Here is a 16924-nt window from a genome sequence, read left to right as displayed (position 1 = left end):
ACATTTCCACCGGCGGGCTATCGCGGCTTGCGGCGGCTGGCAATTCAGCAGCGAATTGGCAAGTGTGAACCCGCCTTTCGGTGTGATAACAGAGTGCAATTTATCACTGAAAGATGAGATAAAGCAGGTGTTGAGGGCAGCAGGAGGTGCCATCTCGGAAATATTGCATTTGTCAGGAAATGCTTGGATGAAAGAAAAGACAATGGAGATAGTTGTTCATGAGCAGGTAATGGGGAGGCTGGAACATTACAATGCACTTCATTAAGACCTACCACCACAACCACAACAACCACAATAATAACACTGGTAATAATGACAATAATAATGACCCTCACACCAACAACAACAACAACAACAACAACAACGACAACAACAACAACAACAACAACAACAACAACAACAACAACAACAACAACAACAGTTACAGTACTCTCGTTTACCAGCATACATTAACATAGCATGGTACCCTCCCAGCCTTTCCCTGCCCCTCCCCCCCTCCCGTTCCACTGCCTCTATGTACACTTTCCTTTGCTGTGCCTCAAGAGCGCCGTGACGCCTGCCTCCACCTCGTCAGCTGTGCCTCGACCCTCCACTTCTCTTCCCTCCTGACTTGTTCCACTTCCTCGCTATACTTCAGGTTCTTTTTCTTTTATTCTTTCATTATTACTATTTCTTTTTATTATTTTGCTGCCTCATTGTTGTTTTGTTTCGCTTTGCTTTGGAAGCCTAACCTGTCTGCAGCCTTCTTCTCCCGCCTGTTTTCCGCAACCTATGACAACAATGATGATGATGATGATGATGCAATGGTAATAATAATAAATGTAATAATAATAATAATAATAATAATAATAATAATAATATTGATAATAATAATAAAATCAATAATGGTAATAGTATTAATGGTAATACTTATAATGACCATAACAGGAATAAGACAATGATAATATTACTGCATCAGTTGTGTTTGTGTGACCACTTGTATGAAAGATGTTTGCCACCACTTATTGTAAGAGTGTTTTGGTGGCAGTGTGTGTGACCAGTGATGGCGACCCACCCACCAGTGGTTCTGTGCTGACTACTAGTAGTCACCTGTGTTGTTGTGGAGTTGACGGAGTGATGATGCTTGTAACCTGCCCAGTCCATGAAGCTGCTTGGAGTGTTGGCAGCGTGGAGAACCAGAGTGAAGTGGTGATTCTGGCAGATTGGAGGCTGTGGCAAGTCGTTGATATGTTGATATGTGTGCCAAAAAAACACACGGGGACGAGGGTGCCTCATTTAATGACGGAGAACTCATTGGTACACACTGGATTCAACATGACACTGTACTGTGAGATTGCCTCTCTCTCTCTCTCTCTCTCTCTCTCTCTCTCTCTCTCTCTCTCTCTCTCTCTCTCTCTCTCTCTCTCTCTCTCTCTCTCTCTCTCTCTCTCTCTCTCTCTCTCTCTCTCTCTCTCTCTATATATATATATATATATATATATATATATATATATATATATATATATATATATATATATATATAAATATAAGTAACAAAATGATTCATAAGGCTTGAAATAAAGACATGAGTTTTTGTGTTTGATTTACTGACACATCACTTTCCATAATACAGAGAGGAATAGTTTTGTGTTCATGAAAAAAATACAAGGCAATGGTTAATTTACATGTATAAGTTTGCAAATATGAGAAGTGTGCTTGAAAGGTTTGAAAGCGACCTCAGGCGGGGTATGAGAGTACAAATTGTTATACTGTACACACCAAATATAGACGTCACTTACCTGCTAACAATTACTTCTTATAAGTTTTTTTTTAAAATAACAAGTTATATCTTGGATGAACTTAACACTACTTAATAAGACAGTCACGTTTCTCGCTCCAAGGAATTCCCCTATTTTTGTTGCATTTACATTAGTGAACCAATATTTCTTGACATATTTTTTTCAGCTATTTGTAAAAAAAAAAAAAAAAAGTCAATTTGAATGAAGAGTGAGTTTCATCTGCACCATTAAGATCACCTAAAGAACAGATTCACTTTTGTACACTTGCATTCCTTCACTACCACTTACAATGGCAGCTGATGATTTGCACACTTGAACACACTTACGGCACGTGAGTGTTGTTTAAGGAGAACAGATAAATACTTGTGTAATTTTCCTTGCATTGTCACCATCTTATAATTAAGACATGCTGGCCTGTTATAAGTTTGTTCAGACAATCTCTGCCTATCAATAGCACAAGTCCTTACCTTAACAGTTTGTTTTAACCAATTACCATCTGCATTTGGTACTTGGTGCTACAAATGTGACATTCCATCTTGATTTGATAACTTATTTGTCATCATCTTGTCAAGCCGAAGTGCTTTATTTACACCCAGACCAGACATTGTCTTAATAAACCTGTACTAAATATTTCATGTCCTAATGGCACTGCCGTTTGCAAATGAATATCAAACACTTCTAGGCCTATCATCCATGAATCCATGTAGAGCCTGTTTCACCATACAACATGCAAGTTGACTATTATCTTGCCCTGCTGTACTTACTGGCCAAAGGTGGCATTACCTCAGCTTGCACCATCACATTACTCAACCTGCGGTATTACAGGGGCCAACAAGTGCACACAGATGAGAGACCCTATTAACAGAGTATCTTCTCTCACTAGCCTCGCGACATGAAAATATATATTCTTCTTTATATCGACTCCACAACTAATTGGCTATATAAACTACTGAATATGAAAATCGAGCACCAAGCACTGGCGTTCCTGTGTGTGTGTGTGTGTGTGTGTGTGTGTGTGTGTGTGTGGCACAGCTCACAGCTAATGATTACAATGGTCTGCATCTTCTGCATCTAATACTTTCGTCGCCGCCGCCTGGTTGTCTTGGCAGAGGGTCCTCCTCCAGGCACTGCACGATGATGGGCGCCCCGTCCCCAGGCTTCCGCCCCTCACAGTCTCCTCCAAAGTAGGCGGAGCTGTTTTGAGTTGTCAGGTTCTCTCGTGTCTCTTCTGGGTTCGCACACATCAATCTGAACACCTCCACCACCCATCTGGCGGGGTCCCCCTCCCGCCCCGGCTCCAACCACTTGGCGTGCTCCCCATTTCGTTCACCCTCCAACTCCTTTGTATGGTCCCCCTTCCGTTCACCCTCCAACTCCTTTGTATGGTTCCCCTCCTGTCCAGCCCCCAACTCCTTGGTGTGGTCCATCTCCTGTCCAGCCCCCAACTCCTTGGTGTGGTCCTGCTCCTGTCCAGCCCCCAACTCCTTGGTGTGGTCCTGCTCCTGTCCAGCCCCCAACTCCTTGGTGTGGTCCTGCTCCTGTCCAGCCCCCAACTCCTTGGTGTGGTCTCCCTCCTGTCCAGCCCCCAACTCCTTGGTGTGGTCATGCTCCTGGCCAGCCCCAAGCTCTACCTCCCTCGACCGCCTGTGCTCCAGCCACCGCAGGAGGGCGTTCTTGAAACAGAACCCGCTTGGCACCGCGATGTTCCACTCCCGTCTGGCGAACCATTTGAAAAAGCTCTTTTTGTGCCGAGGCATCCAGCGCTCGGGCTTGAGGCGGGAAAGAAGTACTTTTCCCATCAGCTGCACCTGGCGCTCTGCGGGCGTCAACGTCCCCAGCACCTCAGCCTCTGTCAAGGCAAAGCTGCAGCGCCATGTTCCATCAGCAGCATTACTGAGCTGCATGGTGGTGGTGTCCTCAGGAGTGAGGAGCGGTCTGCAAACTTGCTCCAGCCATGGCACCTCAAGCACTGGCACCAGGTCCACGCCGACCAGCAACAGTGGATACTCTCGCCCCTGCCAGGCCAGAGAGAGTCCCACGCCCACTTGCGTGCTGGTCAGGCCCGGCGGCACCAGGCTCAGTCTTTTGTCCTGCATGGTGTGGCCAGCGAGGCACCGGTGCACCTCCTCGTACAAACTGGCCATAAATCTATTACCCTCAAGGTGGGGATTGTCAGTCTTCACACAAATCTGTAACCTGCCCTTCAGCGGGGCTTCCTCCTTCCCTATCTCGCTAACAGTTATTCCTACGTCATCCTTGTGAATCACGAGGTTTATATCAAATTCGTCAGGGGCGTAAAGCTTAGACCCGTCCTGAGAACTGCCCGCCAGCCTCAGGTCGCCGCGGTACGTGGCATTAGCGGCTGACACCTTATTCATGATGATGCTTATTTCTGCCATCACCGCCTCCTTTACCTCAAGGGCCTCGCCCTTTGATAGATCCACAGCCACCCGCTGAGCCTCCTTCTGCAGCTCTTGCAGGCCTATGGATCTCACAAGATTTCTTATGACGCTTTCCGGGTCACGTCGGTCGATTGGGTCTAATAGATCACGCTTATATTTATAATACATATTGTGAAACACTTTAAAATTTTCTCTCACCTGTGTGCCCGTGGTGCCCGCGCGGCAAGGAGGGTCCTGCGTCACTTGGTGTGCCAGGAGTTCGAAAGTACTTTTATGGCCGAACATGGCGGCCAGGTGAGGGGGTGTCTGGCCATACGTGTCACGCTGCTGTGGGTTGGCGCCAGCGCTCAGCAGCAGCGCCACGCAGCCGTCCTGGCCGTGCGAGGCCGCCTGGTGGAGGGCGGTGGTGCCGCAGGTGTGGTCCAGCACCTCGTCCACGGGGAAGTGACCCTCTTGCAGCATAAGATGAGTCAGCTGCAGGAGACCTTTGCGCGAGGCCAGCAGCAGGGCAGCGTGGCCATCAAGTAAGGAGACCTTCTTACCCTCGCCCTTCTTGTGGCTCTCAAAGAGATCCTCCTGTATACACAGCGCTGTCCGTGCTGCGGTCTTCTCGTGATCTGCCTTCAAGCGAAGCTCCATATCCTTCAGTTTTTCACGCTCCATCATAAAGAGCTTCTGTGTGCAAAGAGAAAGAGAGCGGTGAATATATGAACAAGTAAATAACCCTTTATTGCTGCGTACACATAGATATGTTAGAAATGATGATAGAAATCGAGGATTACATACGTATATTAGCATTTGTCTGCCTGATTGGAGTTGTTTATTAGGCAAGATTAAAAAATACAAGTAGCTTAATTGGTCAACTAATAGAATCAAATAGTAAGTAATATTAATAAAATATAATACCATAATTGAGCTGCATAATATTCATGATATGAATAAGAAGTTTGTTGTGCAAAGGTAGACTACTGAAAACGTTTGGTTCAAAACACAGCGTGCTGTTTTGGTAAGAGGATGCTCCAAGCTGTGGCTACATAAAATCCACGTTGATGCTTCTACTTTGACGAACACCATCCAGTAGCCGAGGCACTTCATTTCCTGTGTGCTTTGTGAGAGTTTTATAAATTAAGAACAATGAAAGTGATTTGTGTATCGATGAGAAATTAAACAATGTCATTAATGAAGCAACTTTAGCTGCGGACTACAATTTTCCCAGGGAAAGCATACCTCTGATTTATTTACTTATTTATTTTTATCACGATAATTCTTTGATAAATGACGGCCATGTGCAAAGCAGAGGAGGACAGCATATGGCACAGCACACACTAATAAGTGACTATTGTTAAACAATGTGTTGTCTTGTACAATATTCCACACACTTCTGAAGCGTTGTCAAACGCGTCATCTATGCGGGGCAGGTTTCTCGTTTCTGAATTTTCTGACTGGGTCAAAGCAAACTTAGTATTGTTCAGTGCCACAAAAACTCAATTCCCCCATCTGTCTATATCGCCATAAGCAAGGACAGCATCATTAAACAGACAGATAAACATAAAATGACTAAATCTCCAGGGCCAGATGACATCATCCTAGAGCACTGCAGGAGTGCACGGGTGAGCTTAGCGAGCCGTTGCTGCGGCATTGAGGGACTCATTAGACAAGGCAGAAATACCAAAGGGCCAATTTCACAGTCGCTTGGTAACAGTCCCAAATGAAAGCCTTACCAGCCTGGTGACACCTCCAGCCACTTTCACAGCTGGTGTTCTCATGGCTTCGGTAATCCCCAACCTGGTGACTCTATCATAACAAAACGAAAAGCGCCGATTCGGTAACGCTGGTATGCCGGAGCGGCCTCATTAGATAAAGCGAGTCAGTTCTTGACCAAAGAATTAACCACGCCACCACTAAAAAGGAGCAAGGTGTGAAAATACATCAGCTGTGCCTTCAGCACGCCATATCCATTATTATGGTGACTTCTTGTGACTTAAATTCCTCCCTTTCAATGTCTGCCTGACATTCACCAAACTGCTGTGCCAGCCAGCCACTTAATGAGTCATCTTTTTCTCTGTCCCTCGTTGCTGTACACACATTTGTTACATAGAAATATTTCGGGTTGAATGTAAATCATCCTAGCCTACTATTTATGAGATAGTTACTTTATTTCTGGGTGAAATTATGATTTTTTAAATCATAATCTATGCAACGAAAGAATCAGCAATGAACTTAGTGAGCTAAATATTAAGGTAAACTTAGCATAACCAAATCGAGCACTCTGATGGAAACGGTCATGTTATTTCAATATTTTGCAATATTTTGTTAGGTGACAAATTCCATATAGTGTATGCGTGTGTCAGGATTATTACAGGAGTGTGACCAAGGAGGCGTAGCAGACGAAATAAGCGCGACAGGTGCTGAAGTTTTGATCAGCTGGTGAAGTGAGTTCATGCCGCCATCCAAAAGAGTACACAGGCAAGCAGCCTCACCTGCTCCAGCCTCTGTTGCTCCTCGTGAGGCATCATGTGCACCGCAAGGCGACCATGTGTGTCCGGCACGTACGGGCAGCCCCCAAGGTCCCTGATCAGCAGCTCGGCCATGCCTTTGTGGCCAGCCTCCAGGGCAGCGTGGAGGGCAGTGCCACCAGAGGCTCCATTAAAGACTGTCCACCCTCCTGCCCTATGCAGGAAGGCAGCAGTCACGGGGCAGTTGGCAGCCGCTGCCTTTGCCAGGAGGTCGCTCAGTGCTGGCCGGTCAGTCTCCTTTCCCCATCGCCAGGCTGCCTGCCAGGGAGTATTTCCCTCGATGGTTCTCACTAGATTGTCGATGCCCTTGACAAGGGCGCTGCTGACCTTTTCCAGGCGACGCTGCTCTGCACGCAGCCGGCAGCAGTAGGCCTGTGAGGAAAGGATGGTCACCACATCAGGTAAGCACCGTGCGCAGAGAGAGAGAGAGAGAGAGAGAGAGAGAGAGAGAGAGAGAGGTAGGGCAGCTATGCAGAAGTGTCATTAAGTGTCACAAATCTAAAAGTGCATGTACAAATACAACCTTACCTTGTCCCAAAAAAAAGGAAAAATACCAAGAATTATTCCAAATATTAGGTTTGACAAGCATTATTACAATTACTTTTAGGATTATAATGATGAATTATAATCAAATATTAGGTTTGACAAGCATTATTACAATTACTTTTAGGATTATAATGATGAATTATAATCAAATATTAGGTTTGACAAGCATTATTACAATTACTTTTAGGATTATAATGATGAATTAACATGGATTCAAGTATTATGAGATCTACTTCATTGCTTGTTCTAAACATTACACTGAAGTGTCCTTTTATGAAATGACAAGATTCTGTTGCATGACCTGTAATGTTGGACAGGTTTGGTGTGCTGCAGGTCTGTCATGTGCACCACTAAAACCTGAAACTGACGGCACTGAAACACAAAGGCTCGTCCTCTACAACCAACAGACCTATAACTCATCCAAGTTGTTCAAACACTTTCCACTCTGCAAAGGAGCCACCGCTGAGACTTGGGTCCAGTACCGGTGCTCGTCCTCACCTTTACAGTGAGGTAGTTCTGTGAGACAGGGAAGGGAAGGTACTCACGGTGGTGAGGGTGGCCAGCACCCTGTGAGTCACGTCGGGGCTCTGCCAAGCCTCCTGCAGCAGGCTGGCAGGCAGCGGTGCACCGCTAGCCAGCAGCAGGCTGACGGTGTGTAAGCGGTCGGTGGTGACAGCCAGTCTGAGGACAGAAAGGCCACCCAGGAGCTCTATGGGCGCGCCCTTACATATGAGGGTGGACACCGCCTGCACGTCGTCCCGGCGACTGACTGTTGAGAGCAGCTCCTCATGCAGTTCTTCAGGAAGCTTGTAGCTCTGCCGGAGAGAGAAGGGAAGCCATGGTGCTGATGGTATCGCAATGAAAGCTACATAATATAATGTGATGTAATAATATAATAATAATGTTGTCACGGTTTTCAGAAAGTTTCGCTTGGTGGCGACATAAGTGTTCACTGGTGGCTGTGGCGATGTGTCAGTGTGCATTGTTATGGCCTGTGTGTGTGTGTGTGTGTGTGTGTGTGTGTGTGTGTGTAGCTGTTTGTGTGACAAAGGCTCATTCATGCAGAATACCTTGATATATATTTTCATTTATTGTTTAATGCAGTATGTCTGTTTGAGTAACTTTTGCTTATTACTATATTGATAACAGTAGAGTTTCTTTTGAATTTGTGTTGTCATTACATTTCAATGTTTTATTTTCATGAATTAAATCATGGTTTGTCCTGTTCCTACAAATGGTGATACTGGTGTCGCCTCCATGAGACACTTTGCCTGCAGATGGTGCACACACCACCAATTTATGTGTCTGCCACACCCATGTACATGTGCTAGTGGTTGGAATGCAAGCTTCTGTCGCCAGAGACAAAAGACCTGGTAGTTTGAGGCAGTGTTGAGCCATTACTTGCAGCTGCAACTAGCCAGGCTAGATGAAAACTGTGGTCTCTCATAAAGCCCTCAACAGTCAGGTGACAGTGTGGGCTCTCCCGAGGCAAGTGTACACCGTGTGAATGTACACACTCGAAAGCCACCGTGACTGACGCATTGCCTGTCCGGCAGGTGGCGTCCCTCGTCAGGTGCCCGCACAGTGCCCCATCACTGAGCAGCAGCTTGGGGGAGCAGTCCAGACACCACCACAGCCTCGCCCCAAGCCTGGTGACTGCTGTTATTTGCTTCACAATGTTGTGAGTGCTATAATTGTATACTTTATCGAGTTTTCCGCGTCAGTTCGCGTTTGTCTTTGAACCGTTGTTATAGCTTTTTGTTTTGTTTTGTGTGAAAACACCACTTTGCAGAGGCAGCTACAAATGTGAATCTGGTATATGAAAGACAAATTGGAGTTTTTGAAGTTATGATAATTATCAACAAAACAGCTGAAATACTTATGAAATGTTTTCAGGGTGTAGAAAAATCAGGTTGCCGCAGGACATCATCAGCGAGCTCAGAAAGCAAGCGAAGGGATTGAGGTAGCAGACCCTGAAGAGTCCACAGCAGCTGAAAACTCCATTTCTCCATATGCAAGCCCTGAAGTGCAGGAGTTTATCAGAGGACAGGTAATTAATGGCTTAGGAAATAAGAAGGGCAGAAGATATGGGGGACAAGGGAGGAGGTTTGCTCTGGCCTTGCGTTACCATAGTCCTAAGGCGTGTAGGTTTTAAAGCTCTACTTTTTCACTCCCCAGCAGTTCCAATCTTCACCTTTGGCTAAGGCAAACTTCCATCCAAGCAGGCTGGAGCAAACAAACTCACAGTTCTGAGGAAGAGCAGACACCACGTCGAAGGGAGAGACTCTGTGGCATGCATTTGATGCAGTGACCGTCAGAGAATCTCTCCATTTTGACCCGGCCTCCGATTCCATCATTGGTACGAAGGATTTTGGAGACCATGGCAAGAGTCTGAAGCAGGCAAACCATGCACTTGTGTTCATGGCTAAAGGGTTGCCCAGGAAGTGGAAAGTGGTTAGGTTAGGTTAGATCAGGTTATGTTAGGATAGGTCAGGTCAGGTCAGATAAGGTCAGGTTAGGATTGCCTTATTTTAAGCTCTCGTCTCCATTCAAGTACAAAGAACGAGCACTTCCGCGTTCCCCGCCCACAAACCCCTCTTCCCAACGAGTCCCCAAGGTCGCCGGGGGACGAGAGAAGAAGAGGCTGCAGAGTGAAGTGATTCCACTGTGTTTTGTGCTCAAAATCGTCCATAACATTAACAATCAATAACGGACATCACAGTTTTGTAGTTTGCGGTTTGGTCGTACTGTAGCAATTCATCCTCCTCAGGCACGGGTTGGTTAGGTTAGGTTATGCCTGCTTAGGATAGGTGGCTTAGGGTAGGCTAGGTTAGCTTAGGTTAAAACCCTTCAGAGAGTCTCTTGGGGCCTTTAGCAGAGCTCGGCTCGGGGAACACGTCGCGTTCACCTCCCAGCCCCTCCACGCTGCCGCCAGTCAGCACGTGGCTCAAGACTCGTCGTCAGGAGCAGGACTAAACAGCCGATCGTTTAAAGAATCACATCGTGCTCATTTTTTCAAGTGTTGGGATGATGTGAGTTGTGCACTTTTGTTTGCTGGTCTCCCTGTGAATTGCATGTTTACATTTTTGATGAGTGCTTGCCTTCAAGTAGGATCTGATGCACTCAGTGTAAATACAAGACTGATTTTGTGACACCTGTGAGTGCTTTCAAGAACACTTATCAGTCTACCACCAGACTGCAACACTGCCCGTGCTGGCGAGGTGCTGCTTAAACTGAGCGGCTGGGCAGTCAGGCGTGCATTTTGCACTGGCCACACCGACGCAAAGCATTACCGGTGTTCACCTGACAGCCGCAGGGTGTCCACGGACGTGACCATGAGGACTGTCCACAGTAGGCCCAATGACAAGCTGAGGAGTGAATTTGCTTGCTCTGTGGAGATTCAGGGGAACCACAATCGTCCCCTTGGCCCTGCTGATGCCCTCGGTGAACCAAGGGTGCCCTCAGCTACACCAGAGCTATTTGAGAGCCATTTGAACCAAAACCCTTAAGTTATCATTATTATTATTATTATTATTATTATTATTATTATTATTATTATTATCATTATTATTATTATTAATTCTTTTTATTTATCTGTTTGTTATTTTCCGGTGAAAAGCAGCACTGGATAGGGATTGTGGGGGAGAGAAAGAGCAGGGTGAAGATAGAGGTGTTTCATTTCCTGAATGTTTCAACAAGCTGCCTTCACGGGGAACAAATTGTCGCCGAAGAAGACAGCTTGAAAAAATACCGAGGAATGAGAGGTCTGGTGCTTCACCCTGCTTCCTTGCAACCAGCACGGTCCCCGTGCACTCGTGCAGCCTAGAGATGCTGTCTGATGCTTTCCTGTTGGCTTGCAGCTAGTACAGGATGAAATACAGTTTGTGTTCTGAATTAGTGAGTTAGTGTTCAGCTAGCCACTGTGTTGTTTCCTTGGTGACGGTCACGTGTCCGCCACGTTCAATGTTTTTGCCCTCTCTTTGAGAAGTGTGCACACCAACTGCTGAAATATTTGCACTGCATCACAGCTCGCTCAACAAAACGGGTTACCAAGCTTATAGCATAACCATTACCTGCAGGCTTACCACCTCATTAATATCTATAAGCACCTCTTGAAATTAAGCAATACTTCATTTGTTTAACATGAATTTACAAACACAAATGTGAAGAAAGAAATACATCTTGGTAAAGGATGCAAAATGTTGTAAACAAAAACATTTTGCATCACATTCATATTGGTTAATGTTAGAAAAATGATAAATGTAATAAGCTCACACACACACACACACACACACACACACACACAGCTCTATATTTTGAGGGAGTTTCTCCGATACGATCTTAACCTGGAAGCTACTACTGCTTTCAAATGAACTTCTGAGTACCTGACTACTGATGTGACGTGCCACAGGGCCTGAGTAACATTTCTACTGCCAGTACTGAAGGTACTATCAAGTCTTCCCTGTACTGTTGTGTGAGCCACAGAAGGTAAACAAGGTGGTGTGTTTTGCCATGTATATATTGTACCACTTCACCGACTTATGCATGTAAAGAAATTCTATTGTTGAACTCCACACAAGAATGGCACACTTCATTGGGTCTGAACCTGAAGAATTAGTGAAGACAAAGGTAGAAAACGAGCTTGTTAATATAACCAACAGCAATGATGGAAGGGAAAGCAGAAGTGTAAGTAAGACGATTAAGGATGCAGTTGTTATGCTGTCCAGCCTGGCAGCATAATTTCGGTCGCTGTGTCTACAGCTGTATCTACTGCTTTCAAGGAATTCAGGGATAAATTAGAAAACAAGATCGCAGTAATGCTGAGGAATTGCCTCCTGCTCAAGTATGAACACGACAAGATGGAGCAGTACTCCCGAAGGGAGAACTTACGTATTTCTGGATGAGAGGAAGAAGAGGATGAAAGTGAGGTGGTGCTGGAAGCTAAAGTTATAGAACTTGCTGATACTATTGGAGTGAAAATTGAGCAGGATGACATTTCTGTTGTTCACCATTTGCGGAGGCCCAGGGAAGGAGGTAGGCCAGTGATTGTGAGGTTTTGCCACCGAAAGAAAATAAATGAAATTATGCAAAATAAGAAAAAAAAAAAAAAACTGAAAGGTAGGCAAAGAAAAGTGTATATAAATGATGACATGACCTCCTTAAGGGTTAAAATGTTGAATATGGTTAAAGGGCAAGAAACAGTGAAAAATGTGTCCACAAGGGAGGGGAGCATTCTTGTATAGTTGCACAGTGGGGGTAGACCTGTAGTTATAAACTGTCCTGATGACTTAGAAAAGGTTGTTATATCTGCTCCTGATTGGAAAAGGTTAAATCTAGATCACTTAACAAGGGCCTAGGATGGCCCTGCTGGGGCACAGCACATACTTGGGCATGATAATAGTGTTAGTGTAAGTAATATTAACTCTGTTCAGTTTGCTCCTCCCCTGGATTATATTAATGTGTCATCTCTTAATGTCTGCGGTATCAAGTCAAAGTTTTTATCTATGAATTTTGTTAACTTTATTAAAGATTATGGTGTGATTTGTTGATGTGAAACTAAGTGTGATGATACTGATGTAATTAATGTAAAAAACAATATGGAAAATATTGGCTTTGACATTGTCTTTAAGGACAGAAGCAAATTAAGCAGGTTTAAATCTGGGGGTTTGCTCATGGCCATCAAGAAAAATGCTAGTTTTAAGTGGAGGCATATTAGTAACACTTATGATTCTTTACTTTCAGTTAAAGTTGATAGAAGTAGTGTAAATTTTGGTAGGGAACTGGTAATAAGCTGTGTTTACATTCCCCCCTCACACTCTAGATGTGGTAATGAAGAGCACTATGACGAGCTGGATGATTTTTTGCTTACTTACTCATGTGATGATTATGTGCATTGCATGTGCTTTGTGGTGATTTTAATGCTCACACTCTCACTATGTGTGATGTTCCTTCTGAGGCTGCTGAGGACCCTGTGTCTGTAAGTTTAACTAATTTTGGAATAACTGAGACTAGAGCAAACCAGGACTTAACCCCAGATAGGAATTCATATGAGAAAAAGTTGTTGGATGTTTGTAAGAATGATCAAGTTTATATATTGAATGGAAGGTTAGGGGAGGACTGCAGCATTGGCAAACAATACAACTATTGACTACTTTTTAGGATCACCATTGATTATGAAATATGCTGTAGTTCTTAAAGTATTAGATTATGAACCTTTGTGGTCTGATGTACACTGTGGACTACATGCAAGGATCAAATGTGAGATACAAAGTACGGTGCCTGTTGTAAACCGAGAGGCAAAGGAATCAAGACAATCAGGTGTAAGGCAAAGTAAATGGAATGTTGAAAAACAATTTTTATGTGTGAGTAATATTGATGAAACTAAGATAAATGAACTGATTGCAAAAGTGGATGAATTACCCATGGATGCTATTAATCTAGATTTAAAACAAATACTGATTGAGGTGGCACTTGCAACTTTCCCACCATATAAGAAAAGATCATTCATGAAAAAGTCCAATAATGCCACCTCAGTGGGATATGATAAAGAGTGCTGGCCATCTAGAAAGGAATACCACAAAGCTAGACAGAGATTTCATTTGCATAGTGAAAATTTTAACAACATGATTGAGAAAAGCAGGAAAAATAAAGCAAATCTAAAAAGAGTGAAAAATAAGGAGATGGATAACTTAATAAAGAAATTTAGAAAATATAAGAGTGATGACCCTAAAGCATATTGGAAAATTTTAAATAGTCAGAAAAGAACTTATCAGATCCCAAGAACACTAAATGAATTATATGACCATTTTAAGCAGCTAGCGGGTGATGAAAATTCTGACAATAGTGATGTGAATATTACAAATGATGAAGACTGTGCGGATGCTGAAATTTTATCAGTACTTAATGATCCTATAAGGGAAGGAGAGGTAGTTAAAAATATTAAGAAGTAAAAAAAAAAACAATAAATCCCCAGCATCTGATATGATATTAAATTAATATATTAAAAAGTACTTGATACTGGTGTCATGCCAGCTGAATGGTTGGTGGGTACAATAGTGCCACTCTATAAAAACAAGGGAGACATCCAGGATGTTAGTAATTACAGGGGCATCACCTTACTTAGCTGCATGGGGAAGCTGTTCACCTCCATACTTAATGAAAGACTTAATGATTATTCAAACACCTTATCTACCATTAATGAAACACAAACGGGCTTCAGACACAGATATTCCACTCTGGATCATATATTTTTTCTTCAAATGTGTCATTGATTTATTTAAGTGGAAGAAGAGAAAGCTATTTTGTTTATTTGTTGATTACAAGAAAGCCTTTGATATGGTACAGTGTGAAGATTTATGGTGTAAACTTGTGAAGGAAGAGATGCAAGGGAAAATTCTAAATGTAATCAGAAATATGTACAATAATATCAGATCATGTGTCATGCTTAACCAGGAGATTTCAGACACCTTTGTTTGCAATGTAGGGGTAAGACAGGGGGAAAATTTATCATCGGTGCTTTTTGCTTTTTATGTGAATGATATTGAAAGTAAATTAATTTAATATAATTGCAGTTATGTAAATTTTGGTGACGATTTCTTAAACATGTATCTTAAACTATTTGTGATTATGTATGCAGATGATACAATTATTTTGTGTGACAGTGAGGATGGAATGAAGCAGGCACTGGTTGCTCTGAATTTATATTGTAATGAATGGAAATTGAAGCTAAATTGTAACAAAACAAAAATAGTAGTGTTTAGCAGGGGAAGACAAAATTTAACTATGAACTTGAATTTGGTGGTAAAAACATTGAAGTAGTGACAGAGTATAAGTATCTTGGAGTATTATTAAATTATAATGGGAGGTTTTGCAAAGGTGAGCTGGAGCTAAAAGAGACACCTACAAGAGCAATGTACTCATTAATAAGTAAGTGTAGGAAGTTTGACTTGCCAGTGGATATACAACTCAAATTATTTACCACCATGGTGTTACCTATATTGACTTGTGCAGCTGAAATTTTGGGTTACCATATTGCTAGGGAGTTAGAGTATATGTACATGAAATTTTTAAAGCAGGTTTTGGATGTTCATGAGAATACTTGAAATGACATGGTGTATGGTGAACTGGGTGTATTTCCACTTGATATTTATATAATGAAAAAAAATGATAGGTTATTGGTCTAAGCTAATTTCAGGTAAAAATACTAAACTGTGTTATTTAATGTACCAATGTCTATTGCAGCTGGATAGGTTAGGGCTTCATAGTTCTCCATGGTAAACTTGTATAAAGAATATTTGTAATGACTGTGGAATGTCTGGTATGTGGTGTTGCAAGATGTTCCTAATTCAAGATGGGTGAAGAAAGCTATGGAACAGAGATTGAAAGATCAGTGGCTTGTAACTTGGCATCATAATTTAGAAACAAAATCATTAAGTAGCAGTTATAGGGTGTTTAAGACAGATTTTGGCAGAGAACAGTATTTAGAACAATTAACAAAGGGTGACAGATTATTAGTGACTAAATTTAGAAGTTGTAATAATAGACTTCCTGTAAATATTGGTAGGTATCAAGGTGTCAGTAAGGAAGATAGGGTATGTAACATGTGTAATGCTGAGGTAGAAGGAGAAGAATTTCATGTTCTTTTTGAATGTACTGATATGGAAATTGTTAGGTTAGGTAATATGTATATAGCAAATTACATAAATAGGCCAACACAATTCAAATATGTTTTGTTCATGCAAAGTATAAGTTCAAATGTGATAAAGAAATTATCTTTGTTTTTGAGGATGGTGCTACGCTTGTTTAGATAAATAGTGTGCAAAACACCTCAATAGTTTTTTTTTTATTTCTTAATTAGTGACAGTATGTATCATTATATATGCATACACATTTTTTTATATTAATTTTTTGCCATTGCTTACAGCGTATTTCATTTGTATGTATTTGTCTTTTCTTATGTAATATTATGCACGTTCTGTATATAATCTACAGTGTCTGTATTCTTTTGCTGGAGAGCTGTGCTCCATACTTTATAGAAAGTCTGACCTTACTCAATAAATTCAATTCAATTCAGTTATAAATTCAATTCACACACACACACACACACACACACCTGTACACAGTGGTGGCGCTGTAGTCCCTTAATCACCGAGTCTTGGCCTTGCTGCCGTGCCAGGTCAGCGGGGGTCATGTTGTCAGGGGTGGTCACATGAGGGCTCACGCCGCGTCGCAGCAAAGCCTCCACAGCAGCACTGGGAGCCCCGCACAGCGCCGCGGCGTGGAGAGGCGTCAGGCCATCCTGGCTCAGCGCGTGACCATCATAAACCTCGGGGATGCTGGCCATTGCTGCCTCGTTGCCCTCCACCAGCATGGACAAGACTGTGTTGTGGTGGTATTCATGCCTGCCCCGCCACTCCCTCTGTGATGACAAACAGACACTGTTGCTGCCCACTTGTGTCACCACCACCACCACTACCACTACCACTACCACCACTACTGCTATAAAATGACCACCACCGCCACCAACACCACCACCAATACCATTACTATTAAATCATCACCACCACCACCACCACCACTACCACTACCATTATCACCACTACTGCTATAAAATAACCACCACCGCCACCAACACCACCACCAATACCATTACTATTAAATCATCACCACCACCAATACCACT

The 16924-nt window shown here is 43.1% G+C and overlaps 1 protein-coding gene and 1 long non-coding RNA gene across 2 annotated transcripts in view; one reads left to right on the top strand and one right to left on the bottom strand.

Annotated features, from left to right (window-relative positions):
• Positions 1–1569: 1569 nt before the first annotated feature.
• LOC135099521 (uncharacterized) overlaps positions 1570–16924 on the bottom strand; it is an 18219-nt gene continuing 2864 nt past the window's right edge. The window contains exons 2-5 of the mRNA XM_064001901.1: positions 16355–16660; positions 7788–8057; positions 6661–7068; positions 1570–4855 (exon numbers count right to left, since the gene is read on the bottom strand). Coding sequence (XP_063857971.1) covers positions 2825–4855; positions 6661–7068; positions 7788–8057; positions 16355–16660 — 3015 coding nt within the window. The 3' untranslated portion in view covers positions 1570–2824. The remainder of the gene's footprint in view (positions 4856–6660; positions 7069–7787; positions 8058–16354; positions 16661–16924) is intronic.
• LOC135099523 (uncharacterized) lies at positions 8616–9643 on the top strand. Its single transcript, XR_010268064.1, has 3 exons — positions 8616–8923; positions 9139–9292; positions 9421–9643. It is a non-coding gene; the product is annotated as an uncharacterized LOC135099523 (long non-coding RNA).

Source organism: Scylla paramamosain, unplaced genomic scaffold (assembly GCF_035594125.1).
Source record: "Scylla paramamosain isolate STU-SP2022 unplaced genomic scaffold, ASM3559412v1 Contig142, whole genome shotgun sequence".
Classification (NCBI taxonomy): domain Eukaryota; kingdom Metazoa; phylum Arthropoda; class Malacostraca; order Decapoda; family Portunidae; genus Scylla; species Scylla paramamosain.
The sequence above is the reverse complement of the archived record's forward strand: the minus strand, read 5'-3'. Positions and strand labels throughout refer to the sequence as shown.